The 26,170-nt window shown below is 50.8% G+C and overlaps 1 protein-coding gene across 5 annotated transcripts in view; it reads right to left on the reverse strand.

Annotated features, from left to right (window-relative positions):
- MKNK1 (MAPK interacting serine/threonine kinase 1) overlaps positions 1–26,170 on the reverse strand; it is a 43,947-nt gene extending 17,777 nt beyond the window's left edge. For 2 of the 5 annotated variants that reach the window (XM_062191239.1, XM_062191244.1), the window contains exons 1-5: positions 26,074–26,170; positions 18,332–18,495; positions 6,192–6,293; positions 4,065–4,162; positions 539–618 (exon numbers count right to left, since the gene is read on the reverse strand). In XM_062191239.1, coding sequence (XP_062047223.1) covers positions 539–618; positions 4,065–4,162; positions 6,192–6,291 — 278 coding nt within the window. In that variant the 5' untranslated portion in view covers positions 6,292–6,293; positions 18,332–18,495; positions 26,074–26,170. Of the gene's footprint in view, positions 1–538; positions 619–4,064; positions 4,163–6,191; positions 6,294–6,965; positions 7,111–12,860; positions 12,946–18,331; positions 18,496–26,073 lie in introns of all 5 variants that reach the window. The other 3 variants (XM_062191243.1, XM_062191242.1, XM_062191240.1) reach the window with 3 other exon arrangements.

Genomic DNA, 26,170 nt, shown 5'->3' on the forward strand with positions numbered 1-26,170 from the left:
CAGCAGCCCCCAACCTCCAAGCTTAATGACAAAGCCATCAATACACCAGGCCACTGGCTCCCAGCTGACCCTGCCGTGGAGGGGGTGGGGTGCAGCCGAGTCTTAGAGGTGACCCTGACTTAAAGCCACAGAGGGAGAGCCACTCATCTGGAGCCGTGGTGAGCGGCCTGAGATGCTGATGATGGGCTGGAGGTTACCTTGGCCCAGTTACCAAGCAGGGAGTGCCAGGGGTTTCAAGACCCTTACTGGTACCTGCGTATACGCAAACATGCAAGGAACGGACATCAGCAGGCATTGTTCCCTCTTCTGTCCTGCCTGCCTTGCTGATATTTCCAGTATTTCAGGACACACAGCGTCTCTGTGGCTACTGCTGCTTCTTTGCCCCTGGCCTGCTGTCTCTGAAAGATGGACGGAGTCATGTGCAGGGGCGGAGGTGTGGGAGCTCTACCCGGCTCCAGAGGGTGCTAGGAGATAGCCTCCTTTTCTGTGGCCACACCTCCCCCCAGAAGCAGCAGCAGGGAGCCCCACCCCGACTCACTTGTTTCCTTGACACTGATACAGCGTCTCCACCTCGCGGAACACCCTGTTCCGACTGTGCCCTGCTTGCTTTTCGATGATCTGTGGGAGGAATAAAATGGGTCACAGATGCCCACCTGGCCCCCACACAGCCCCTCTGCAGGAGCCCTCAGGGAGAATGCAAGGCCAAAGGCAGGCCAAAGCCAGCTCCAAGCAGGAGTCTGGAGCAGGCCCTGGCCACACAGGCACAGAGCAGCAGCCTGGCCCCAGGGCTCTGCAGTCCAGCTGCTCGGCTCTGGCCAGGCATAGCTCCAAGCAAGCCAAGGAGCCTGCTGCCCTCAACTGCCCGGGGAGACTGAGGCAGCCAGCGAGACAGGGAGCTCTCTCTACTTAACCCCATTGCTGATGGGCATCTCATTCTGCGTTCGGGGTCAGGATTCAGTTTCTGCTGAGGGATCTCCTGATGCAGGGGAACAGAACAGGAGAGGGAGGACACACGGGAGGAACTTAAGCTTCCAGGTCCGGCCCAGAGACCTTACCCTTTGGAAGGTACTGTGAAGCTGTTTATATGCGAGGATACTTCAAAAAGTTTGTGGAAAATGGAATTCTAAGGTAAGTTTCTTTTGGTGAGAAAATTTCCAAATCCAGCCTAGTTTTTTTTTAATAATATATAAATTTTTCATAAATTTTTGAAGACCCTTTATGTGCATAGATTTCATATTTTTTGCATCCAACAAAAGGTCTTTTAATTCCATTTTTCCATGAACATTCAGAAATACCCTTGTACATAATCTCAGCAAACTCTTATGACAATGTCCAAAGACAGGTGGCCAGCGCTGTGGCATAGTGGGTAAAGCTGCCATCTGCAGTGCCGGTATCCCATATGGGTGCTGGTTCAAGTCCCGGCTGCTCCACTTCCCATCCAGCTCTCTGCTATGGTTTGGGAAAGCAGAAGATGGTCCACGTCCTTGGGCCCCTGCACCCATGTGGGAGACCTGGAAGAAGCTACTGGCTACTGGCTTTGGATTGGCCCAGCTCCGGCTGTTGTGGCCAATTGGAGAGTGAACCAGTGAATGGAAGACCTCTCTCTCTCTTGCTCTCTCTGCTTCTCCTTCTCTCTCTGTGTAACTCTTTCAAATAAATAAATCTTTAAAAAAAAAAAAAGACAGGAAGGCGCAAAACCTTTTGCCCACAGCCCAGAGCTGCCTCCGGCGCCCTCTTACCTCTGCTCCTTCCCCAGACAGCTTCTTCAAGCACCTCAAGGCTTCATCTCTCCCACCACACTGGAGGCTTCCCCACGCCTCCCACCTGGAGACCCTCGGCAAATGCTGACCGAAGGGATGGAGGTGCCAGCAGAGGAGCAGGTGGTCTGCATGGGCACCCGCTGCCTCTGATGAGCTATCTGCACCCGCCCAGAGCCCCAGAGTGTTGCACACAGGGCCTGTGGGCAAGTCCTCCTTGGAGCCCGGCTCTGCCTCACGGCCATCCCACACACAGTGGGCAGCAGAGAGTGGGGGTCTGCTCCTTCATTCATAGACTGCTGTGCAGAACACCTCACACGTCCCTAGGAGCACGAACAGCTACGGCCAGCCGTACGTTCTGAAACAAGCCACGTCCGTTAGTAGACTATGTGGGACCGTTGTGAGCAGTCCGAGAGTGACAGGCTGGGGAACAGAACAACCCCAGCTACTCAGCTTCACTCGGCCACATTTCAGGTCTCGGTCAGGAAGAAGTACTTAGCTGGCCAGCTGTCCGGCAATGGCGTGCTCCTTTCGAAGGAGGTGACAGGCTCTTGCTACTGGAGATGGCACAGCAGAAAGAGGAAGACAGACAACGATTTGGCAAGTTCAGGGGAAATTCGAGATCAGATTATCTTGAACTTCTACTGGGACCCTGAAACCTGGGATTTCTTAACTGGATGCCCTAGGGGAAGCCATCATAAACCAAGTCTTGTGGGAAGCAGCCATCTGTAGGGAGCTGTCAAAGAGTAGGGAAGACGTGAGCCATGGGCAGAACTTCGGAAGCTAAAGGATTGCCAGCCAGCAGCCAGTATTTGCCCAATGATGCCAGGGCCAATCTTTTTTTTTTTTTTTTTTTTTTTTTTTTTTTTTTTTAAGATGTCTGTCTTGTTCCTTTGTTCCTATACTCCAGGATCCAGGAGTTTCTTCTGGGTCTCCCATGTGGATGCAGGGGCCCAAGGACTTGGGCCATCTTCTGCTGCGTTCCCAGGCCACAGCACAGAGCTGCCATGATCCAATCTTTAAAAAAATACACCTGTCAGCTATCAGGGCATTCAAATCTCTGAAAATCAACTTACATTTGTGGTTTTTGCCACATTTAGGCATTTTAAAAAAAATCACTTGTAATTTATAGTGATCTATTTCCAAAAAGGAACAGAAGTATTGTTCTCTTACAAGTCACAGCTGGGACTGGGCAAAGTTGGTTTCTTTCAGGAGCCAACTGGCTGGGCTTGCCAGTAAGAGGCCGCGCTGAGACCTAGTGTTTCAGGTGGATGATCTGAAAAACATCTGAGTTGGCCTCTTGATCTTAGTAAGATCAGAACAGTGGTCCTGAAACCTTGAGGGGAGAGGTGTTTCAGGATCACCTAGGGAACTTGGTAAAAAAAAAAACAGGTGTGGGCATTTGGAGCAGTGGTTAAGATGCCCTTTGGAATGTCCACTTTCCATACTGGAATGCCTGGGTTCAAGTTCAGGCTCTGGTCTCAATTCAGATTACGGCTCAAATAATTGGGCCCCTGGGGCCTTTGTTGTGGTTCAGTAAGTTAAGCTGTGGCTGTGACGCCAGCATCCCATATCTGAGTGCTGGTTCGAGTCCTGCCTGCTCCATTTCCGATCAAGCTCCCTGCTAATGGCCTGGGAAAAGGAGATCATGGCCCAAATGTTTGAGCCCCTGACACCTATGTGGGAGATCTAGATGAAGTTGAAGCTCCTGGCTCCTGGCCCAGCCCTGGATATTATTGTGGCCATCTGGGGAACGAACCAGTGGATGGAAGCTCTGTCTCTCTCTGTCTCTCCCTCTCTTTCTGTTACTCTTTCAACATACATAATAAAATAAATCTTAAAAAAAAAAAAAAAAAAAAAAGAGGCCAGGTATCATCACTTAGAGCTGTGGGAAACAAGACTTAAGGAGCTTCAAAGACTTGCCCACAGCTAAACAGTAATAGTTTGTCAAATCAGAGATTTAGACAGGCCTTCTAATCCCAGATCTGGTGGACCACGTCCTGAAGCTGACTGTCAGAATCATAAAAGTGGCTGGCCATCAGCCAAGCACTGTCCTAGGCACTTCACCTATTACTATTCAACCCTCAAAATAGTTCTGTAAGGGTTCTGCTATTACATCCATTTTACAGATGAGGAAATGGAAGGACAGGTTAAGTAGCTTGCCAGGGTAACACAGCCAGTAAGTAGAGAAGGTAAGATTTGTATCCAGAGAAGACAGCTCTGCAGAATCTGAAACCTGTTTGGTTTAGGGCAAGCTAGGAATGGCTGTTTGCAAGGCCGGGCCTGGCGTGCAGACAAGACACTCACTTTGACAGCGTACTCTTTGCCACTCTGCAGGCTCACAGCGCCTTGAACTTTGGCATAGGCTCCCTCTCCCAGCAACTCAGAGGTCAGCTTGTACACATCTAGAGGTGAAATGGGTGAGAGGAATAACAAGGTGAGTCAGCCCACTGCAAGCTGGGGTGGGAAGAGGCGCCTCCGGCACCCAGCTTCCCCGCTGTGACGACACAGGCAGAACAGGCGCACGATGACCACGGCACGTTTGCTGATGAGAAAGACGCGTCACCTCCCAGTCATCTCCGGACTCAGTTTCTCAACGAGACCACATGGACGGCATCCTGTTCCTCTTTTGAGAGTTGAGGTTGCTGAAGGGATTGGTTTCCATTCTGCAGATGCTTCCTGAGCACCTACTATGTGTCAGACAGCATAGGAGGGGCCGAATGAGGAAAGGCTAGAGTCCCTCCCCTCCAGCGGTCACAGCCCGGCGGGCTAGACAGCTACACACACACGTGGTTCCAGAATGGCCCAGGCACTGGTAAGAACTATTCCTGAGGGACAAGGCGCAGGGAAACAGCAGGGAAAGGGAAAGGTTAAACCCGGCCTGCAGTCTGGGCCATCTTCCTGGAAAGGGAACGCTCCGAAGGAACATCTTTGTGGAGCATGTGCTTTGTGGCAGGCTCCTTGCTAAGCTCTGGTGAAACAAAGGGGAATAAAACACCATTTTACACCACAGAAAGTGGACGTCACTGGAGGTTTCTGAGAAGTTTCCAGAAGTCAGCCACAGGAAATAAGAGACGGAAGTAGCATGCAAACAATGCTTCAAGGTTTTAGGGCACTGAGTCAGAGTGGCTGTGACAGAGTAACAGGCCTGGGTTGAGAACAACTGGGTGGCCTGCCCAAGCTTACAAACAGCATGGGTTCTCTGAGCGCTCTCGAAAGGAGGCCACATCTCCACCACAGCCCTCGCCGAGCTGACCTCCCCGTTCTCAGCACCTTCCTCTCATTTAAGCCCGCAGACTGAGCTGAATACTTCTATAACTGCACAAGCGATCCTCAGATAACAGGAAACACTCTCTTATTTTCACTGAGAGAGCAAAAGACCTGCTGATCTGGAAACTGTTCTAAAACCTCTGGGGCATTTGTAACCCATCCTCCCCGGCCACACGCACATGTACATACAGATGTCCACTAAGTTAAGGGAAGACAAACTCCAAACCCCTGCAGTAAGTATCTTCTTGGCTCCATCGCAGTTTGGTCTTGCAGCTGCTCGTGAGAACGGGTGGCATGCTGCTGGCGTTTTAAATGCCATCTTTTTCCCTGTGGTCACCTTGCCATCAGGCCTTTACACGCACCAGCACAGGCCGGTGCTGGGGCGCCATATTCTCGACTCATAAGCACATGTTATTAGAACCATTCTACAAGACAGCCAGCTCACTGGTGTGTCTGCAGGGCTGGGAAGAGGGACCATGAGGGCCTCACAATGAGAGAAATAAGAGTTGAGGGGGCAAGTTACTCCTAGCACTAGCTTCTGATCTGGTCTGTCCCCTGTAGAAGTGGCTGTGGTTCACCTACCCCAGCTCCAATCACCCAGTGACCACAGCATTAGCACTGAGTCGTGTGCCTCACGTGGGGATGGTGTCCAGAAGTGTCTGAAGACCCAACACAGCACTTCTGGAACACCCATGCACTCTTTAACACGGGGTCAAACACGTGCAGCACGAGCAGCTGCAATCTCTAGGAGCAAATTCTTTGCTTACACATGATGGAAGTTTCATTTGCAGCCCCGGCCCCTGGTGTTTCTTGCGTCCTCTAATATGGCCGTCCTACTTCTCAGCAGCCCCTCCAGGAACAGCCAGGGAAGAATCAGCTGAAGACGAGCAGGTGTGCCCTGGGCAACCTCACTCCACACACGCCCTCTGAGGCGGTGCTGGCCCATTGAGGGGGGCCAGTGCATCATTCGAGAGCCTTCCCCAGCCTTGCTCTCTCTGTCCCACCTTTGTGTCAATCTGCTCAGCCCATCTTTCCCCCGAATCACACAGCTAACCCCTGCTGGCTCCAAGATGGCACAGCCTGGTATCCAGACCCACGGGCACCAGAATGCTTCCCCATGCTTGGGGAGCTACGTCCCAGGGCTAGGAGAGTTGTGATACCGACCTTCAAACCTCCCCGGCAAGGAGTCGGCAGCCCGGGCTCTCCGCTTCTTCTTCTTCCTTTTCTCGCTGTCTGCGACCGAAAGGGGCTCACTGCTGCCCATCTCTGGGGGAGAGAGGACAGGTCAGGGGAACACCACTGTACTGATCAGGCTCCAAGTTCACCCAGGAGAGAAAGAGGGAGGGGGACCAGGAGCTTTACATGGATGGTTTTTAAATATCTGTGAGGACTATTGATTTGTTTTGACCCAGGAGGCAGAACTAAAGGCAAAACCATTATAGGAGATCATTAACTGTGGAAAGGAACTCAGACAGGCAGGCTAGATTAAAGGAGGATAGCAGAAGCCTGCTTTAACCAAGCTCATTAGCGCATGGATTTAGATCTGCCACCCGTCAAACTGTATTTCCCCAACAGAATAATGAATCTGCAAGCACAGCTCCACCTGTGACGCCCTCTGGTCTCAGCCCTGGCAAGGCAGGACCCAGGGAGCTGGGCGAGAAGTGGGTGGGAGTAGGGGCACGTGCAGACGAAACCACAGGCTCAGCAACCCCCCTCGGGGGAGCGCTCACTAGAGGGCTGGCAGCGGGTTGAGAATGACCTTAAAATCCTCCACGTCCCGCAGCACAGACCGAGCGCCAGTGGAGCCCACAGCATGTCTCCCCTCCCTGGCTCCGTCCTGGTGGGGCCCTTCCAGAAGCCTGTGGTCGAGAGGTCCCCGACAGGCTGCTGGGTAAGGTCACTGTGGCAAAGACATTATTCTCTCTCACTGGCATGCACCTGGCCCCCCGTCTTCAAGGGAGAATCTGTGAGGCAGACTTCCAGACACTGGGCCGGAGAGTGAGGCAGGGGCTCGGACAGGAGGACCAGTGAGCCAGGGCCCAATCACAGGACTGTTCCTAAGACACTCGAGTCGGGCCGTCCCCTGTGAAAGATAAATTACTTATAGAACATGTCATGCCCCTGATCCAGAGTGGAGCCTTAATACTCTTTGCCTGCAGTTAGAAATAATAAGATTTCTCTGAAGTCTCTGGTCTAAATCCCCACCAGGGCGATTAAACCTTTACATCCTTCTAAAATAGAGGCACTCGAGTGCTGATGGGGCGAACGCTGGGAAAGACTTTCAGACCAGCCTTCAATAAACACAGGCTCTGGGTTGCTGGGTTTTTTTCCTTTCTTTTCTTTGAGAGACATTTTAAAATGGCTGGCTCTTTGCCCACTGAGGGGAAAAGCCCGCTCTCTTCTCAGAGGGTGCGGCTGAACGTGATCAGAGAAATGGCCCGTCTGCCTGGAAGACTGACTAGCACTGATGCCCAGCCACGCGCTGTCCTCAGAGGCCAGCACACAGCGGCCGCGGAGGGAGTGCACGCAGAATGGCTTTGAGCCACCGCAATCCAGAAAGCGTGGGCAACAGCCAAGGGCCTGCCAGCTCAACGCAGACATTCTCTTGCATTCTGGGGCCCTGCTGACAGCAGGTTTTACGTTATTCTTTTGAAAATAGAAAAGATAAACACATGGAAAAAAGAAATCCACCGAAGATCTCAACATATGACTGCAGCCAATGACTTCGAGCACAAGCTACAGCTGGGGAGGGCAATGCCCTGTGAATTCAAAGCACTACACACCAACGTTAGCACCGGAACACCAACTCTCATCAAGGTGAGTTAAAAGGAAAAAAGCAGCCCAAGCGCTTCTCCTGAGCACAGGGAGGAATTCTGCAGAAATAACACGCAGGCCCCTCGTCGGCAGGACTCAGGGAACGAGCCCGGGCCATGGATCCGCAGGCTGAGAAGGGAGCCCTGGCCCTTCTGTCCTGACCTGGCACGGAGTCCAATGTCAACCCTGGTCCCCATCTATTTTCTCAGCCCTGCGAGCCAAGTGCAGAGCAGACAGCTTTGGGGTTCAGCTCATTCTCCACCCCCTGTCCACATTCAGATCGAGGGCCTGAGGACAAGCCAAACAGCCGACAGGCAGGCAGTGCAGAGGAGCGGCGAGGGAGCTGGCGGCATTATAATTCACAGGGGATGCTCAGACATACTTACGACTCTAGCTAGAAAACCCTGTTAGCGGCAATTTATACTCGGCCTGCACCACAGCAGGGCTGCGGGAGCCTCTTGCGGAAGAAGCATGCCTCTGAGCTCGGCCGCACACTCACTATTAGGTTTTATGGCTTCACGCGAGAAGATCGAGTACCTGGTCTATTCTGCATGGATTCAGTGGAAGAGGGGACGCCAGAAGGCACAAATGGCTAAGGCTTGCCTTGGAAACAGAACTTGTTGGAGAGTTGTGTTTGCAACTAGAAAGGAAAATGTGGGAAGACAGTGAAGTGAAAGAAACACACTTAATGTCCCTGTTTACGGGGGCCGGGGGTGGAGGGAGGGATGTCATAATCTCACCAAGGGGTTCATGGGTCCCCACTGGGAGGCTGTCCATGCTATTTTACTGCAGAGTCCCCAGGCAGGTCTGGGACACATTAGTCCAGTAGGCACGTAATCACTGGCTACATGCTTCCTCTGGGTCTAAGGCCCCATCGTCAAGTTGCATCTTGGCACATAGGCTTTCCTTGGCCTAGGAATTCTTGGCCATCAAAGTCCAGCTGAGAAGACCTGGGCCCTCTGCAGACAAGCTAAGGTTTGTGCAAACACTTTAGAATCAGTTCGGCATCATGAAATTAGAGGGTAGTGCTGAGCAGAGCTAGGAGTTACTGCTCCATCCTCTTCTCTAACATCCTGCAAGAAGCACCCTCAGAGCACTGGTTTTATTTGGCCCTGTGTTCCGAAAGGCCAAGGCTGTCCCTTGTTCACCCACGACACAGTGTCAGACTCCCAACAGCCATCAGACACTGTGCGCTGACATGAGACTGATACGAGACGAGGCCCACTCCAAGTGCAAGGTGCAGCGCAGGTCACGTGGGTCCCGGAGGTATCCAGTGCACACACTGGGAGAAACATGGGGACACCTCGGCCTTGCAGACCATGTGAAGTAAGGAGATTCAGTTCAACGACTTCCGTTCAAGCATTTTCTCACTTCCCTGACAAACTCCCCTCTCAAAAAAAATCCTAGGATGCCAAAGGTCCTTACTTTTCTATCCACAAGCCTGGTCCTTGGTATAGGACTGGGCAATGGGTCTATTACTGAAGAGGAGAAGCGAGACTTCTTTTCAGACCCAAACTGGACTGGAGGCTCCCAGCACTTCCGCGGCCTCCAGCCCTTGCCCTCCTCTTGGGCAGGGCTTGGTGGCTACCACTGTGTGTGTTGGCAGACAGGGAAGTGGAACTGGACAGGAAGCATGCTGCTGATGGGGAAGAATCTGATTGGTTTTAAAATTGTCCAGATTCTCTGTGTTGAAATTCAACATCCAGTGATAAAAACCATTTCAGGAATATTGGTGCCTTTTAGATATTAATTTTATAACCATGAAGGAAACAAACGCTGGGGCAGGTATCTGGCTTAGCTCCACATCCCATATCTGAGCATCTGGGTTGAATCTTGGCTCCTGCTAGCGAGTTCCCTGGGAGATGGCAGAGGATGGCTCAAGTTCTTCGGTCCCTGCCATTCACATGGGAGACCCAGACTGAGTTCCAGGCTCCTGGCTTTGGCCTGGCCCAACCCTGGCTTTTGTGGGCATTTGGGGAGTGGATCAATTGGTAAAGATGTCTGTCTCTTTCCTTTCAAATAAAATGAAAATAAATAATTTAAAAATATTATTAAAAAAATTTTTTTTTGACAGGCAGAGTGGATAGTGAGAGAGAGAGACAGAGAGAAAGGTCTTCCTTTTTGCTGTTGGTTCACCCTCCAATGGCCGCTGTGGCCGGCGCATTGTGCTGATCCGAAGCCAGAAGCCAGGTGCTTCTCCTGGTCTCCCATGCCGGTGCAGGGCCCAAGCACTTGGGCCATCCTCCACTGCACTCCCGGGCCATAGCAGAGAGCTGGCCTGGAAGAGGGGCAACCGGGATAGAATCCAGCGCCCCAACCGGGACTAGAACCCGGTGTGCCGGTGCCGCAAGGCGGAGGATTAGCCTGTTAAGCCATGGTGCCAGCCTATTTTAATATTTTAAAAAATGCTATTTTGTTGGCCGGCGTCTCAGCTCACTAGGCTAATCCTCAGCCTGCGGCGCCAGCACCGTGAGTTCTAGTCCCGGTTGGGGTGCCAGGTTCTGGTCCCGGCTGCTTCTCTTCCAATCCAGCTCTCTGCTGTGGCCCGGGAAGGCAGTGGAGGATGGCCCGAGTGCTTGGGCCCTGCACCCGCATGGGAGACCAGGAGGAAGCACCTGGCTCTTGGCTTCGGATTGGCGCAGCACGCTGGCCGCAGCTGTGCCAGCCGTAGCGGCCATTTGGGGGGTGAACCAACGGAAGGAAGACCTTTCTCTCTGTCTCTCTCTCTCTCACTGTCTAACTCTGCCTGTCAAAAAAAAAAAAAAATGCTATTTTGTTTAGAGGAAATATTTAGTAAAAACAACAACAACAAAAAAGTGTAGTGAACATTCGTGCCTGAGAGCCAGGGGCTCTTCACTGCTCCAGGAACTCAGACAAGCTGCTTAGTTCCCCAGAGTATCAGTTTCTTTATGTGTGGGGACTTAACAATGTTTGTGGAAAACAGAAGTAAAAGATAAGCTTAGGGGCCGGGCCTGCGGTGCAGCTGGTTAACTTCCTGGCCTGAAGCGCCGGCATCCCATATAGGCACCGGTTCAAGACCCGGCTGCTCCACTTCAGATCCAGCTCTCTGCTATGGCCTGGGAAAGCAGTAGAAGATGGACCAAGTCTTTGGACCCTTGCACCCACGTGGGACACCTGGAGGAAGCTCCTGGCTCCTGGCTTCAGATCAGTGCAGCTCCAGCCGTTGTGGCCAATAGGGGAGTGAACCAGAGGATAGAAGACCTCTCTCTCTCTCTCTCTCTCTCTCTCTCTCTCTCTCTGCCTCTCCTCTCTCTGTGTAATTCTGACTTTCAAATAAAATAAATAAATCTTAAAAACAAACAAACAAAAAAGACAAGCTTAGAATGTGTGTTGACAAAGGGCCGGCGCTGTGGTGTAGCGGATAAATCCACAGCCTGCAGTGCCAGCATCCCATATGGGCACCAGTTCAAGATCCAGCTGCTCAACTTCTGATCTAGCTCTCTGCTGGCCTGGGAAAGCAGTAGAAGATGGTCCAAGTCCTTGAGCCCCTGCACCTGCATGGGAGACCTGGAAGAAGCTCCTGCTCCTGGCTTCGGATTGGCATAGCTCCAGCTGTTGTGGCCAACTGGTGAGTGAACCAGCAGATGGAAGACCTCTCTCTTGCTCTCTCTGCCTCTCCTTCTCTTTCTGTGTAATTCTGACTTTCAAATGAATAAATAAATCTAAAAAAAAAAAAAAAAGAATGTATGTGACAAAATAGCCTTCTTTCCCCATGTTATAATCATTGTCATGAATCCCTCACTCTGTGATATTAATATATCTGTCTTCAAGAAAAAATAGTACATATAGGCATGTATGTGATATCTATATGTGCAGCATATGTGGCAAGATATTAAAAATTGTTAAATTTTAAATCTAAAAGTAATAAACTAAAAAATGAAGTTTATTTGGGTGCAAAAGGTTTTGAAATCTATGCATATGAGAGGTCTCTAAAATGTTCATGGGAAATGTATACTATGAAAAATCTATGCATGGATTTCAATTTTTTTGTACAAAAATAAACTTAAGATTTAATTCCATTTTGCATGCATTTTTTGAACCCCCTTTGTATATGAAAAGGGGGAAAAGTAAGGCTTGGGTGCCTACATCACAGGCTGTTGTGAGATCAAATGAGGAAGGAAACAGTTTCTCATTCAGCAATAGTGTATTTGCTGGGCACCTGATGGTCCAGGTCTAGACTACAGCAGAGGACAAGGTCTCTGCCCTTGCGACATTTCATCCCACTGATGTATACAACAGTTTCAACACAGCAGGCATGTGCTGTGACAGGGACACAGCATGGAGCAGAAGACAGGACTCTACCCCAGTTGTGTAATAACTCAACGCTGTCGGCTGGAGGACGAGCGGGACCTGGCTAAGGTGGAGGCTGGGAGAGGGTGTCCCAGACTGAGGAAGAGCTGGCACTTAGCCGGCAGGAGGGGCGGCATGGATGGTTAGTGCCGCTGCGCACGGCTCAGGCTGCCTGGAGCACGGTGTACGTGAGGGGAGTGGTGGCAGACCACGTGGGCAGCCGCCGTGCCACCATCAGTGTAACAGATGTTTCTATTCCAGGCACATGTTTATCTTGTTTTCTCCACTAAAAGAGAGATGCACATTTTCATTTCTTTGTAAAACTTGTAGGCCAACAAGTGCTGATGGTAAGGATTCAGATCCAAGAAGCAACCTGGCTCCTGTATGGGGGAGGCCCAGAGAACTCACAGAGCACAGGGATAGGGGCGAGGAGTCTCTCCCTGAGGGCTGCGCCAGCAACAGTTAGTCCCGACACGCAAGCCTCGACCACTACTCCCCTGAGAGCTGACCTCGAGCCCGGCCTCTGGAACTCTCATTTCTCCAGGGAGTCTTAGAAGCCAAATGGCCCCCAAAGCCACGAGACCTTACCCCATGTGAGGGCAGGGCCTACAAAGACCTCATCAAGCTCTCACATCTGGTGTGTGACCCCAAAGATGATCACCTTGCCCCTAAGAACACGGCTTTGCTGGTTCCTTCAGCTCCACGAACCTGGCTTGTGCTCCTCGCCCAGGCACTCCAGAGTCCTGTTCAAGGTCCCAGCCTGCAGGCGCGAGTCCCTCCCAGCACAAGAGCTCTGTGGGAGGGAACAGTGGTGAGAACAAGAGGATGAGGCTAATATGGACACAGCTGCCATCTCAGCCCTCAGCTGAGGGCCCCAAGGCAAACGGGAAGCTGAGAAAATGAAGAAAACTGGGGATGAGAAAAAGTGGGGTGGAAGGGGTCGTTGAAGAAGTAGCAGTCACAGTACACACTACCCCTGGTAGTAGTTACAGCACATGTATGCTGACAGGTGCTTATCATGCCAGGCAAGGTTCTAAGCACTTTACAAACACCACACTTCACATATACAGACTGAGTCTCCCTTTATTCTTTGGACCAGAAGTGTTTCAGATTCTGTAGTTTTTCAGATTTTGGAATGCTTGCATAGACTTAAAATCCAAAATCCGAGGTCGGCGCTGTGGCCTAGAGGGTAAAGCTGCTGCCTGCAGTGCCAGCATCCCATATGGGTGCCGGTTTGAGTCCTGGTTGCTCTATTCCCACTCTAGCTCTCTGCTATGGCCTGGGAAAGCAGTAGAAGATAGCTCAGGTGTTTGAGCCCCTGTACCCACGTGGGAAACCCGAAAGAAGCTCCTGGCTTCAGATCAGCCCAACTCCAGCCGCTGCAGCCATTTGGGGAGTGAACCAGCAGATGGAAGACCTCTTTCTGTCTGTCTGTCTGTCTCTCTGCCGTTGCCTCTCTGTAACTCCGCCTTTCAAATAAATAAATAAATCTTAAAAAAAAAAAATCCAAAATCCAAAATGGCCCCAAATCTAAAACTTTTTAAGTCCAAGTTTCAGATTTTGAAGCACTTTCAATTTCGTATTTTCAGATTAAAGACGCTCAACCTGTACTAATTTATTTAATCCTCACAACTCTATGAGATAAGTTTAATTATTATCCGCATTTTGCAGATGAAGAAACTGAAGTATGAAGAGATTAAGTGATTTTCCTCGGTTACACAGCCAGTAAGTTGGCACAGCCGGGATTTAAATCTAGGTAGTCTGACTCAGGGTTCAAGCTTATGCTGTATTTCAACATTAATGCTCTGCGGCTGAAGTGGGTAGTCGGGAAGAGCAGGCCGGGCACCCACGGGAATGCTTTTGTTTATAACCCTTAGCACAGAGCTCCCCTCCTGGTGTGCCGTGGGTGAGCTGTGGTCCCGGCTCAGGCAGCCAGGCTCACTGCTCAAGGGTGCGGGTGCTCTTCTTTACTGCGCGTGCTCTGATGCAAAGACGCTGGCTAGCAATGCGCTTGCTCGCGTTATCACCACGTTCTCACTGTCCTACTGATCTAAAATGTAACACATCAGCTTTGTATTTTGACTTCTGATAAAAAATGAGCCAAAACCAAAGTCCAACCACATTATTTTGTGGCAGTATGGGTGTCTGGTACAAGGCTGTTGGTCTGCTTCTGCCTGACCTGGTAGTTGGTTGATGTGGTTTCTGATGGCATCGTTACTATGCAGGGGACAAGGCAGAGCACCACTCAGACAGAAGCTAGTCAAACCTAGCACACAGTGGATGAAAGGCACTACCTGTGAAATCAGCTAAATCAAAGGACGCTCTGTGTGTAAACGAAATTCCAAGGGGCTAAGGTGTCCTTTCCCCAAGAGCCTGGCGTGCTGGAAGGCTGGGCAGCTGCGTGCAGAGTGCAGTGAAACCGGAAGGGGAGGCCCGCTCGGGGCCAGTAGGTGGCTGCCAGCAGGGTGGCCTACAGAGGCCTCAGTCAGGCCTAGGGGATGAGATCCTCAGAGGCAAAGGTCTAGACTCGAGCCAGTCTTCTCCCTCTGTTCTGACCCTGGGATCACAAGCAGCCTTCAGAGCTGTTACTGTACATCCTGGTGGAAGGAATGACAAGAGGAAGGATGCACAAGGGGAGGAGGAAGTGTGTGCCTAAGAAACAGCAAGCAGGAGGTGAGTGTTTGGCACAGCAGTTAAGATGCCTCTTGGGATGCTTGTATCCCATATCTGAGTGCCGGGTTCGAGTCAGCTTGGGGTCAGCACCGTGGCATAGTGAGTTAAGCCATGGTCTGCAGAGCCAGCATCCTATATGGTCACCAATTCAAGTCCCAGCTACTCCGCTTCTGATCCAGCTCCCTGGTAATGTGCCTGGGAAAGCAGTGGAGGATGGCATAAAGTCCTAGGGCTCCTGCACCTACGTGGGAGACCCAGATGAAGCTCCTGGCCCCTGGCTTCAGTTTGGCCCAGCCCTATCCATTGCAGCCATTTGGGGGAATGAATCAATGGATGGCAGACTTCTCTCTCTCTGCCTTTCCTTCTCTATAACTCTGCCTTTAAAATAAATAAATAAAAAAAACAAAAACAAAACAAACAAAAACTTCAGCTTCTATGCTTCCAATCTAGCTTCCTGCTAATGTGCACCATGGGAGACAGAGATTGAGTTCTGGGCTCCTGGTTTTGGCCTGGCCCAGCCCGGGCTGTCATGGGCATTTGAGAAGTGAACCAGCAGATGGAGTACCTCTCTCTGCATTATGACTTTCAAATGAAAATGTTAAGAAAAAAATTTAAATAACAGGGGCTGGCATTGTGGCATAGTGGCTTAAGCCTCTGTCTGCAACACCAGCATCCCATATGGGTGCCTGTTTATGTCCTCGCTGCTCCACTTCCAATCCAGCTCCCTGCTAATGGCCTGGGAAAAGCAGCAGAAGATGGTCCAAGTACTTGGGACCCTGCCACTCATGTGGGAAACCTAGAAGAAGTTCTTGGCTCCTGGCTTTGGCCTGGCCTAGTCCTGGCCATTGCAGCCATTTGGAGAGTGAATCAGAGAATGGACAATCTCTCTCTGTCTCTTCCTCTCTCTCTGTAACTCTTTCACACAAATAAGTAAATCTTAAAATTTTTAAAAAAATAACAATAACAACAAAGTTATAGTAAAGAGGAGTAAAGAACTGGATTTCTGTGAGAAGGAGAGTGTACAAGGGATCTTCGGGCTGTGGTGCAACAGGTTAAAGCCCCAGTGTGCAGCACTGGCATCCCATATGGGCGCCAGTTCGAGTCCCAGCTGCTCCACTTCTGATCCAGCTCCCAGCTAATGCGCTTGGGAAAGCAGCAGAGGATGGCCCAGTTCTTGGATCCCTGCACCCACATGGGAGACTAGGAAGAAGCTCCTGGCTCCTGACTTCTTATTGGCTCAGCGCCAGCCATTGTGACCATTTGGAAAGCACACCAGCAGATGGAAGACCTCTCTCTCTGTCTCTACCTCTCTCTGTAACTTTGTCTTTCAAATAAACAAAATAAATCTTTTTCAAAATAAATCTTTTTTAAGGGATTTTCAGAAAGTTTGTGGAGAATGTGTATAATGAGAAAAACTATTGTAGGGATTTCAAAATTTTTTGCAACAAAATTCACTTATCTTTCAGTTCCATTTTCCATGAACTTTGTCAGGACAAAGCAGGTGTTTAATATACACGTATGAATTATGCTTATTTTATTATTTAAAGATTTATTTGTTATTTATTTTAAAGAGTGACATAGAGAGAGAAGGAGAGACAGAGACAGAGACGGAGAAAAAGAGAGAGAGGTCTTCCATCTGCTGGTGCACTTCCCAGTTGGCCGCAATGGCCAGAGCTGTGCTGATCCAAAGCCAGGAAGCTGAAGCTTCCTCTGGGTCTTCCATGTGGGTTCAGGGGCCCAAGGACTTGGGCCATCTTTTACCGCTTTCCCAGGCCATAGTGGGGAGCTGGATTGGAAGAGGAGCAGCAAGGACTCGAACCAGTACCCATATGGGATGCTGGCACTGCAGGAGGTGGCTTTATTCACTACACCACAGCACCAGCCCCTGAATTATGTTCATTAACCGGAACCAAGTAACCAGAGCATAGCAGCACCAGCAAAGATAGGAAGAGAGAACTCAGCAAGGGGTGCCGGTCTGATGGGGAGAGGGGAGGCCAGGTGCTGCGGGAAGCTTCTGCTGAAGAGAGACACAGCAGCAAAGGACCATGAAAACCCAGATGAGGCTAACGCCATCCCACCCAGCCCTCGTCTCACCCAAAGCTGCAAATGAGGCATTATCTATAACTGTCGGTGTGACAGCATCTCAGGTTAGAGAGCAACACGGAAAATGTCATCATAGGGGTCACACGTAAGTTAGGAAAGAAACATGGAAAGACACAAACCAAACCCTAAAAGAATGAGATTGGGAAGTGCAGTTATTTCACTTTGTATACTTTTTCTTTTTAAAGATTTATTTCAGGGTCTGGCACTGTGGTGTAGCGGGTAAAGCCGCTGCCTGCAGTGCCGGCATCCCATATGGGTCCTGGTTCGAGTTCTGGCTGCTCCACTTCCAATCCAGCTCTCTGCTATAGCCTGGGAAAGCAGTAAGAAGATGGCCCAAGTCCTTGGGCCCCTGAACCTGCGTGGGAGACCCAGAAGAAGCTCCTGGCTCCTGGCTTCGGATTGGCGCAGCTCCAGCCATTGCAGCCATTTGGGGAGTAAACCAGCGGATGGAAGACCTTTCTCTCTCTCTGCCTTTCATTCTCTCTGTGTGTAACTCAACTTTCAAATAAATAAATAAATCTTTAAAAAAGAAAAAAGTCAGTAAGCTGGGGTTGGCACTGTGGCATATCAGGTAAAGCTGCCACCTGCCGTGCCAGCATCCCATATGGGCACCAGTTCAAGTCCCAGCAGCTTCACTTTCGACCCAGCTCTCTGCTATGGCCTGGGAAAGCAGTACAAGATGGTCCAAGTGCTTGGGGCCCTGCACCCACGTGAGAGACCCGGAGGAAACTCCTGGCTCCTGGTTTTGGATTAGTGTGGTTCCGGTTGTCGTGGCCAATTGGGGAGTGAACCAGTGGACGGAAGACCTCTCTCTCTCTCTCTCTCTCTCTCTCTCTCTCTCTGCCTCTCTCTGTGTAATTCTGACTTTCAAATAAATAAATAATTTTTTTTAAAAAAAAAGTCAGTATGCAGGGATGGGCATTTGGCAAAGTAGTTAAGCTGCTGCTGGGCTACCTGCATCTTACATCGTGTCTGGGTTCATGTTTTGGCTCTGCCTCCATTCAAGTCTCCCGCTATTGCTGACCCTGGGAGGCAGCAGGTGACGGCTCAAGTATCTGTGTCCCTGCCACCTACGTGGGAGACACATATTGAGTTTCTGGATCCTGGCTTCAGCCTGGCCTGGCCCTGGCTGTTCTGAGCATTTGGGAGTGATGTCTTTCTGTTTCTCTTTCTCCATGCCTTTCAAATAATAAATAAATTTATGTCAATAAGTATGTTTTAATTACTGCAGAGTTTTCCTTATGACCATTTGTCCTCCTCCTTCCTGATGCCTGTCTCAGGCACACAGGCACTCAGCTAATCCCAGCTGCCCAGCTCAACAACGAAAATGAGGCTCTGGAAACACCCGAGCCTTCGGCCTGAAGTAATCTAAAAGGATATGTAAAATGCACACTCGATCTTACCTACAGGCTTCCCCAACTTTTGAGTTGTGGTCCTCTGCGACCTTGAAATTCCAAATGAGACGCTGCTGCCGTCAGCAGGTTGGAGTCTTCCAGCTACAGGAAGCGTTTCAGTGGCCCCTGCAGGTTCTACATCTGCCCCTGCTTCATCCTATCTGGCGTGAGATCTGAAAAAACAGGACAGAAAGGTCATATACATGCTGGCTTTTTAAAAAAAACTTAGTTATTTATTTGAAAATCAGAGCTACACAAAGAGAGGACAGGCAGAGAGAGAGAGAGGTCTTCCATCCACTGGTTCACTCCCCAATTGGCTGCAAAGGCCGATCCGAAGCCAGGAGCCAGGAACTTCCTCCAGGTCTTCTCATGCAGGTGCAGGGGCCCAAAAATGCTGACTTTTTTGAGAGCCAGAGACGACAGAGATCAACCTGCATGGAACCCAGACTTTGGGTCACACCAGTGTGTAGGTCTACACAAGGCAAGCACAGATGTCGCCAGGTCTTTACCAATCAGACGTCTGGACATGTGAAAATGCTGGGATCACACACTGGAAGATTTATTTATTATTTTTAAATATTTATTTATTTATTTGAAAGTTAGAGTTACAGAGAGAGGGAGAGATGGAGATCTTCTGTCTGCTGGTTTACTATCCCAAATGGCCACAACAGCCAAGGCTGGGACAGGCTGAAGCCAGGAGCTTCTTCTGGGCCTCCCACGTGGTGCAGGGTCCCAAACACGTGGGCCATCCTCTGCTTTCCCAGGCACATTAGCAGAGAGCTGGATTGGCAGTGGAGTAGCTGGAACTCGAACCAGCGCTCATACGGGATGCCAGCGTTGCAGGCAGTGGCTTTACCTGCTACATCACAATGCCGGCGCCGTGCACTGGAAGATTTAACAAGGGTCTGAGCAAAGCGCCTCAGATTCTGCTTCTACTGTGGGACACCAGACCCCAAAAGATGTGACTGCCCCGGGCGTCAGAGACAGACACTGCTGTTCCCTCTGCGCAAAGTAAATGCTGAGCTTGTCTCCTCCCACTTCTTAGAGATGAACGAGCTCTGGCTCCACCACCCAGAGAGCAGGCCCAAGTCCGACTGGTGAGAGGCAGCAGAGCCAGAGAGACAAAGACGCACGGACACAGACAAGGTTTCGTGACAAATGTGCCCTCACGGCTCCTTCTCAATCTGATGACGTCCTTTTCTCTATGTCCACTGCTAGTGTTCATTCTGTGGCTCCAGCTATCATGTGTCGAAACTGCTTTGTCAACTTCTTCTCTACAAAACAATATGTGCTTCCCCTTTTCCTGGGGGAAAGCTTTGAAAATACAGCTTAAATCTGAATTCTGGGCTCGTGGGCCAAATTTCTGCAAAGGCTTGTGCTTCCCCATCGCCTCAAAGCACGTGTCCCTAACTGGTGCTGCCCCAGGCCCTGCTCTCCGCTTCCTTCCGGCCTCTCTGCCAGATCACATTATCCTTCCACCCTCCCAGCTGCAGTGTTCCCAATGCCCCCTTCTCTCCTATCTTTTAGGCTCCAAATGCTCGCACCATCAGACATTCCCTTAGCCTGGTATGCAGCTCCTTGAAAAGTAACTCCTACTCATCCTTCAAGGCCAGTGCAAATTACCCAAAGTAGTCTTACAAGTCATGGCAGCAGTCTTCCTCCTTTCCAAGTTCATCCGACATGTAAGTGAGCCCACAGTATGCAGATACAGCAGGCCACACACATGTGCATGGGCCTTCCCACCAGGCCAGGTGCTCCTCAAAGGCAGGGAGACATCTTTCTTATGTCTGTGGTCGCAGCATCTCACACAGCACCTGACATCACCCTAGTGAATCTGAATGAACTGCTTCATTCACAAACTCTTTAGCGTCCATGAGAGATGTCAGCACAGGGAACAGCCCTTCCTTTTTACTTCCAAACAAGGCTCTGAGGCCCCATGGAACTACGTCCAGGCCCAAGGAAACTCAGGCGATCCTCCCTCCCCCACTCCACTACAGCACTTCCTGGGACAACTGTGAACCCCTTTAACTGCCAGGCCTGCCATAGGTCTCTTCCTGTTGCCTGTAGTAGGGATTGGCCCTATTTTTTTCAAAACAGGGACAGATAGTGAATAAATATTTGACACTTTGTGGGTCACATGGTCTCTATTACAACTGCTCATTTTTGTCTTTGTAGAGCAACAGCACCAGAGAAATATGTAACAGAGCGACTGTGGCTGGACATCTATTTCCACCCGACTGCCCTACACAACTTGCAGCTTCCCTACTTGTGCCTAACTCAATCACGATGGCTGTAACATTTTTCTAGATAGCATCACCCAGACTGAGCTGGGGATGGGGCAGAGACTACGTCTGATTCACCTCTGGATCCTAGCACAGGGGCTGGCAGAGGCCCAGGCTTGACAGATGCTGAAGAATGAATGAAAATCCCCTTCTACTGTTTTAGCCGGCCTTTCATTAGCAGACTGAGCACAGTCTGGGTCACTGCCGGCAAGTAGAAAAACCAAAGAGAAAGCAAAGAAGCATAACCAATGCGATCCAGGCTATGGAAAACAGGTTTTAGGAGAGCGGTCAAAGAAACCAAGGCCGGTTAGCCTGCAGAGGAGAAGATGAGGCCTAGCTGGATTCTGCCTTTAAGCACAGAAAAGGTTCTCACGAGAAACTCTTGATCTCATCCTCCTTTTATAATCCGAAGTAACTTTTCTATATTCATGGCAAATGGAACAGTGAGAAACGGCTTAAGTTGAGGACAGCAGGGCTGAAGCTGGAGAGAAAGAACTGAACGAAGCACCACTTCTCCAGTCATTCTTCTTGTACCTGGAGGGCTTTTGCTGAAGCCTGTGCCAATGGGAGTGAGGATGCAGCCCCCCTCCTGCTTACTGTGGAGGGAGGTGGGTGGAAACAGATACGGTCAGATAAGGTTCTCCAACAAGCCCAGGGCCTTTCTTAGCCCTCTCCTACGGGCACCTTCCATCATGGCAGCTTTGCAGCCCTGTGATGGAACCAGCCAGTATTTCAGTTTTCTGCTAGGGCATTGAGAAGAAAGACAAGGTAACAATGCCAGAGTAAGGCAGTAGGGAAAACGGCCCGAAAGCAACACCTAACTGGGCATCCACATAACCAATAACATGATTACTGCTAATGCCAACATTCACTGAATACCTGAACATGGCTAGGACCTGCGCTGTTCAATGGGTTATCATAATTCTCCTAACAACTCCACGAAGCAGCTAATATTTGTATACGCATTTTATAGATGAAGAAACTGACTTAACAAGGTTAAATAACTCACTGCAGTGACAGTACACTGACGGACTCAAACCCAGCCAGTCTGACTCCAGGGTCTATACACCTAACTACTGCCTTCCAATAAGGATGAGAAACAGGAATTTTTAAAGTTTTTTGATGAAACTTATTTATTCAAGAAGCAGACACACACATGTATACACAGAGAGACAGAGAGCTCCCATCCACTGGTTCACTCCCCAAACAATCCAGGGCCAGAGCCAGAAGCTGGCAACCAATCCAACACATGGGTGTCAAGGACCCAACTACCTGAGCCATCATGGCTGCCTCCGAGGGTCTGCATTGGCAGGAAGCCGACACTGGGAGACAGTGCCAGAGCTGGGTGCCAAACCCAGGCACTCTGATATGGGATGTAGGCATCTTAACCACATGGCAAATGTGTGTCCCCAGAGACTGGGAATTAAACCCTGATCTCTCTGAAGCCAGGTTCATGCTCTCGGTCACTTCCCAAGTCAAAGCAGTATATGAGATTAGCAAGAGATGAGCTTGCAGAAGTAAGCCAAAAGACTCCCTGCATCTCAGGAAAGGAAGACTGAGGCTGAGGGCTCAACAGAGGGGAAAGAACAGAGCCCTAGTCAGGGCTTTTGGGGCCTCACACAGCCTCATGGAAAAGAATGTGAACTTTTGGAGCTGGCGCCGTGGCTCACTTGGTTAATCCTCTGCCTGCGGCACCGGCATCCCATATGGGTGCCAGGTTCTAATCCTGGTTGCTCCTCTTCCAGTCCAGCTCTCTGCTGTGGCCCGGGAAAGCAGTGGAGGATGGCCCAGGTGCTTGGGCCCTGCACCCGCATGGGAGATCAGGAGGAAGCACCTGGCTCCTGGCTTTGGATCAGCGTGGCTCCGGCCATAGCGGCCATTTGGGGGGTGAACCAATGGAAGGAAGACTTCTCTCTCTCTCTCTCTCTCTCTCTCTCTCTCTCATTGTCTAACTCTATCTGTCAAAAAAAAAAAAAAAAAAAGAATGTGGACTTTTGAACTCAGCATTCCTAGGTCTGACCCAAGCTATGTGACTGACCATGGGGAAGTCACTTTCATCTTTCAATTGGGGCTAAATAGCCCCAACTGCACGGCTTGTGAGGATTAAAGCAGTTATAGGGTGGAAAGCACCTGGCACACTGCAAGCCAGACAACAGAGCAGGACTTTGTGCATATCTGAGCTCTTTCCCCTCCCGCTCTCTCCGTTTCGGCCAGGACACACTTCTAGTTTATTTCCCCAATTCACCTGCTCCCTTCCTCTCTGCGCACACACACCCCTGCACATCTGCATCTCCAGACCACTGCCCAAGCTGCTCCTTCTCCCAAGGCCAGCACAGATGCTCCACCTGCGGGGTTCCTTGGTCGTGCTGGGATGGATTTCTCCTCCTTTGTTGACATTCCTTACTGCCCTTCCCGGGTCAGCGTGATCGCGGTCAGCATGACCACAGCTATGTCCGCACTTATCTGTCTTCCCAACTACACTGGAGGGAGAGGGCTCCGAGAGGCAGTCACCTCCAGGAGGCCAGGAGACGCGGGGCCTTCCTCAGGCAGCGATTCTTTCTCTTGTGCTGAGCAAGGCCACAGTATGTGCTTACTGAATTGGCTCTTTCTACCCCTCCCTGGGACTCTTCACAGGAAGATACTGGACCGAGTTTTTTCTAAGCTGTACATTTAGAGCCTGCCTTTGAGAAAGGGGCAATTTTTGAAGTATCTTAATATTCCCAAACTAAGACCCACAAACACTCATGTGGGCTTGCTTCACTGCTTCACCCATTCTTCCAGCACGCGCTGGGCTCTCCCGGGACATCTCTGCAGCATCCAGGGACGCATCGCTCGGAGGATGGCTCTCGCCCAGGGACGGAGGCACATCTGGGAGCAATTTCTTAGAACTGCTCCTCCCACCCACTGGCTAGCTGCCATTAAAACCACACTAAAAATGCGAGCTGTAGAATCAGAAAATAGATCTGGATGATTTCTATTTGTGTCAGTTTCTGAGTCCATAAAATAGAGTTAAATTCACTTAAAACAGTGTCCCACACACAGTAAGCACTCTATACATGTTGGATATTATACTAACAGCATAGTGCACTGAAGAGACAAGGGTTTTGCTTCTAGAACTGCCTCCACCAGTGACTAAGTCCTTGTGGAAGCTTGATCAAGTTCTTTCTCTTCTCTGGGCCTTTCTCCATCTGTAAAACCAAAGTGGCAGAACCAGATGGTCCCCAAGTTCCTTCTGCCTTCAACAATGTATATTTTTCTTTGATCAACAAAGAACCTTCTGTTCCATAGGCTGAGGCTGCTGGCAAGGAAAAATGTGTATTTGTAGCTGCTGGTCCCCAGATAGGAGGGACTACTGTTTCCCAAGGCCAAGGGCAGAGCAACTGATTAGTCAGCCACCTGTGGGCTGTCCCCTACCAGGACTCTATCACACCAGTGCAGGTCCCTAAACAGAGTTCTGTTTCCTTCCCGACAAAACTCACAGAAAAGGCAAGACAAGAGCCTGGAAGCAACAGCACCGATGAAGAATCCTGGCTTGTGCAGAATTCCTGGACTTTCTTGCCTTTGATGCCTGCAATTAGGGCATCAACAATCTAACCCATGGGCTTCCTTGGGCACAGAGAGGAGGAAAAACACAGAGCTCCACTGGGAACCTAACCTGACAGCTCATAAAACAAGGACCAAAGCAAGTAAACACAAAGTCCCTGAGTCACTTAGCCACGAACACTGCCGCGGCCGTGGATGTGCTGGCGCCGTGTTGGTGAGGAGGGATTCTGAGACAGCTGGGTCCCCTGCCAGCCAGCGACTCAGAGCCCATACGGGGAGACATGCTCCAAGGCAGATGGTGCTAAGAACCACACTGCAGGTTCAGCCTCTGTACAGAAGTCAGGAAAGGGAGCAACCAACACAGCGGGAGGAACAAGAGGCTTCTCCAAGGAGGCCACAGGGGACAGGGCCTTGAAAGATGAGGAGGAATGCAAACAGAGGCTGCAGCAACAGGCAAGGGGTGTTTGAGGAGCCAAGATTAGTTTGTTTGGACTGCGGCACAGGTGCAGGTTTGTGGGAACAGGGCAGGGGAAAGGTCTGGGAACATATTATGGAAGGACTTGTGGATGAGTTCAGAGGACCCAGTTACTAAATTACCATGGGGCCACACGCATTTCCTAAGCAGGTATTAGACTCTGTCACAGCTCCTGTGGGCGGAGCTTCGCTCTCCATGGTGTCTGGCATCATGCAGTCTGAGTTGCCAGGTCTTCCAACCAGCAAAATCTGCCAACGTGCTACAGTAACAACATTCCCAGAGGAAGCAGGAGCCCAGCCAACTCTCTGGATTGCAGAGAGAGACAGCGGAGGTGGAAGCTGCTGGGAGAGATGGCACCATGGTCTCTAGCTGGCTCAGTCCATACAAAACCCAACCCTCTTGAGAGTGGCTGAAGCTAAGGTCAGTGGGGTGAAAGTACCTGGCTGACAGCTGGTGACCCAGTGAGACACTACACACCCAGTGCCCAGCAGGCGCCCGGCACACAGGCCTTGGGCAATGAGCATTAGTGATCCCCATCCTGCAAGACCATTTCCTTCTGTAAAACTACTGAGGCCTCACCTCAGGGCCCAGATCATAACAACTCCTCGCTAAAGCACCCCAGCCCACAACGTCCTGGCTCCTAGAAATCTCAGCAGTCTTGTATTCGGTGCAGATGACATGACAGGTGTCACAGTACGTGGCTTACATATAACCCGAATCAAGCCTCACGATGACCTCACTATACCCACTTTACAGAGGAGAAACGGCAACTCTGAGATAGGGAATGACTTGCTTGAGGACACACGGCTCGGAGGTGGCAAAGGCGAGGTATGAACCCAAGACTGCCTGACCCCAAAGTCAAGCACTTCCAATCACACTTCATTCCTGGCCTCCCATCGGCCCTGACCCTCTGCCGGCAGCCTGTGAGCCCTCTCAGGGAGCCCGCACCTGCCACACTGACCTCTCCCCGCTGGACAGCCACCTGCCCACGACAGGTGTTTTTAAATATTGCAAAATAAATGAAAACAGCTAACTCCAAAATACAGTGCTTCGCAGCTTTTATAAATGCCTCACGTGAAAAACTACTCAAGAGGCTGCACTGCCTGAGCCTTCAACTCAGTCCCGACCCCTGGGGGACAGACCGAGGCGCAAAGTGGCCACACTGAGCTCCCACCTCCAACACCGAGCGAACCCGGACTTGTCACAGTCCTAGCCCAAACCCACGGCACAGGCTGAGCCCTGACCAGGACACGCTCCGCCCAGGTCTCGTCCCAGACGGAGCCCAGAGGTCACTTCTACAAGAGTGTCCCCCTTCGGCTGCCCCTCGCAGCAGATCCGGGCCGTGACCTTAGGCCGCTCTGACAGCCCTGACTGCCCCCTCCCGGGCACAGGGACTCACGCAGACCCCGGCCGGTTCTGCTCGCAGAGACACCTCGCAGTCTCGCTTTTACCTCTGCTGACTCTCCGCGGGAGCGGTCGCGCGCACCCCACCTGCAGATCTCTCCGCTGTGAACGCGGAAGAGGCGGTGCTAGACGCGGGGAGGCAGG

This window comes from Lepus europaeus, chromosome 5 (genome assembly GCF_033115175.1).
Source record: "Lepus europaeus isolate LE1 chromosome 5, mLepTim1.pri, whole genome shotgun sequence".
Taxonomy (NCBI): domain Eukaryota; kingdom Metazoa; phylum Chordata; class Mammalia; order Lagomorpha; family Leporidae; genus Lepus; species Lepus europaeus.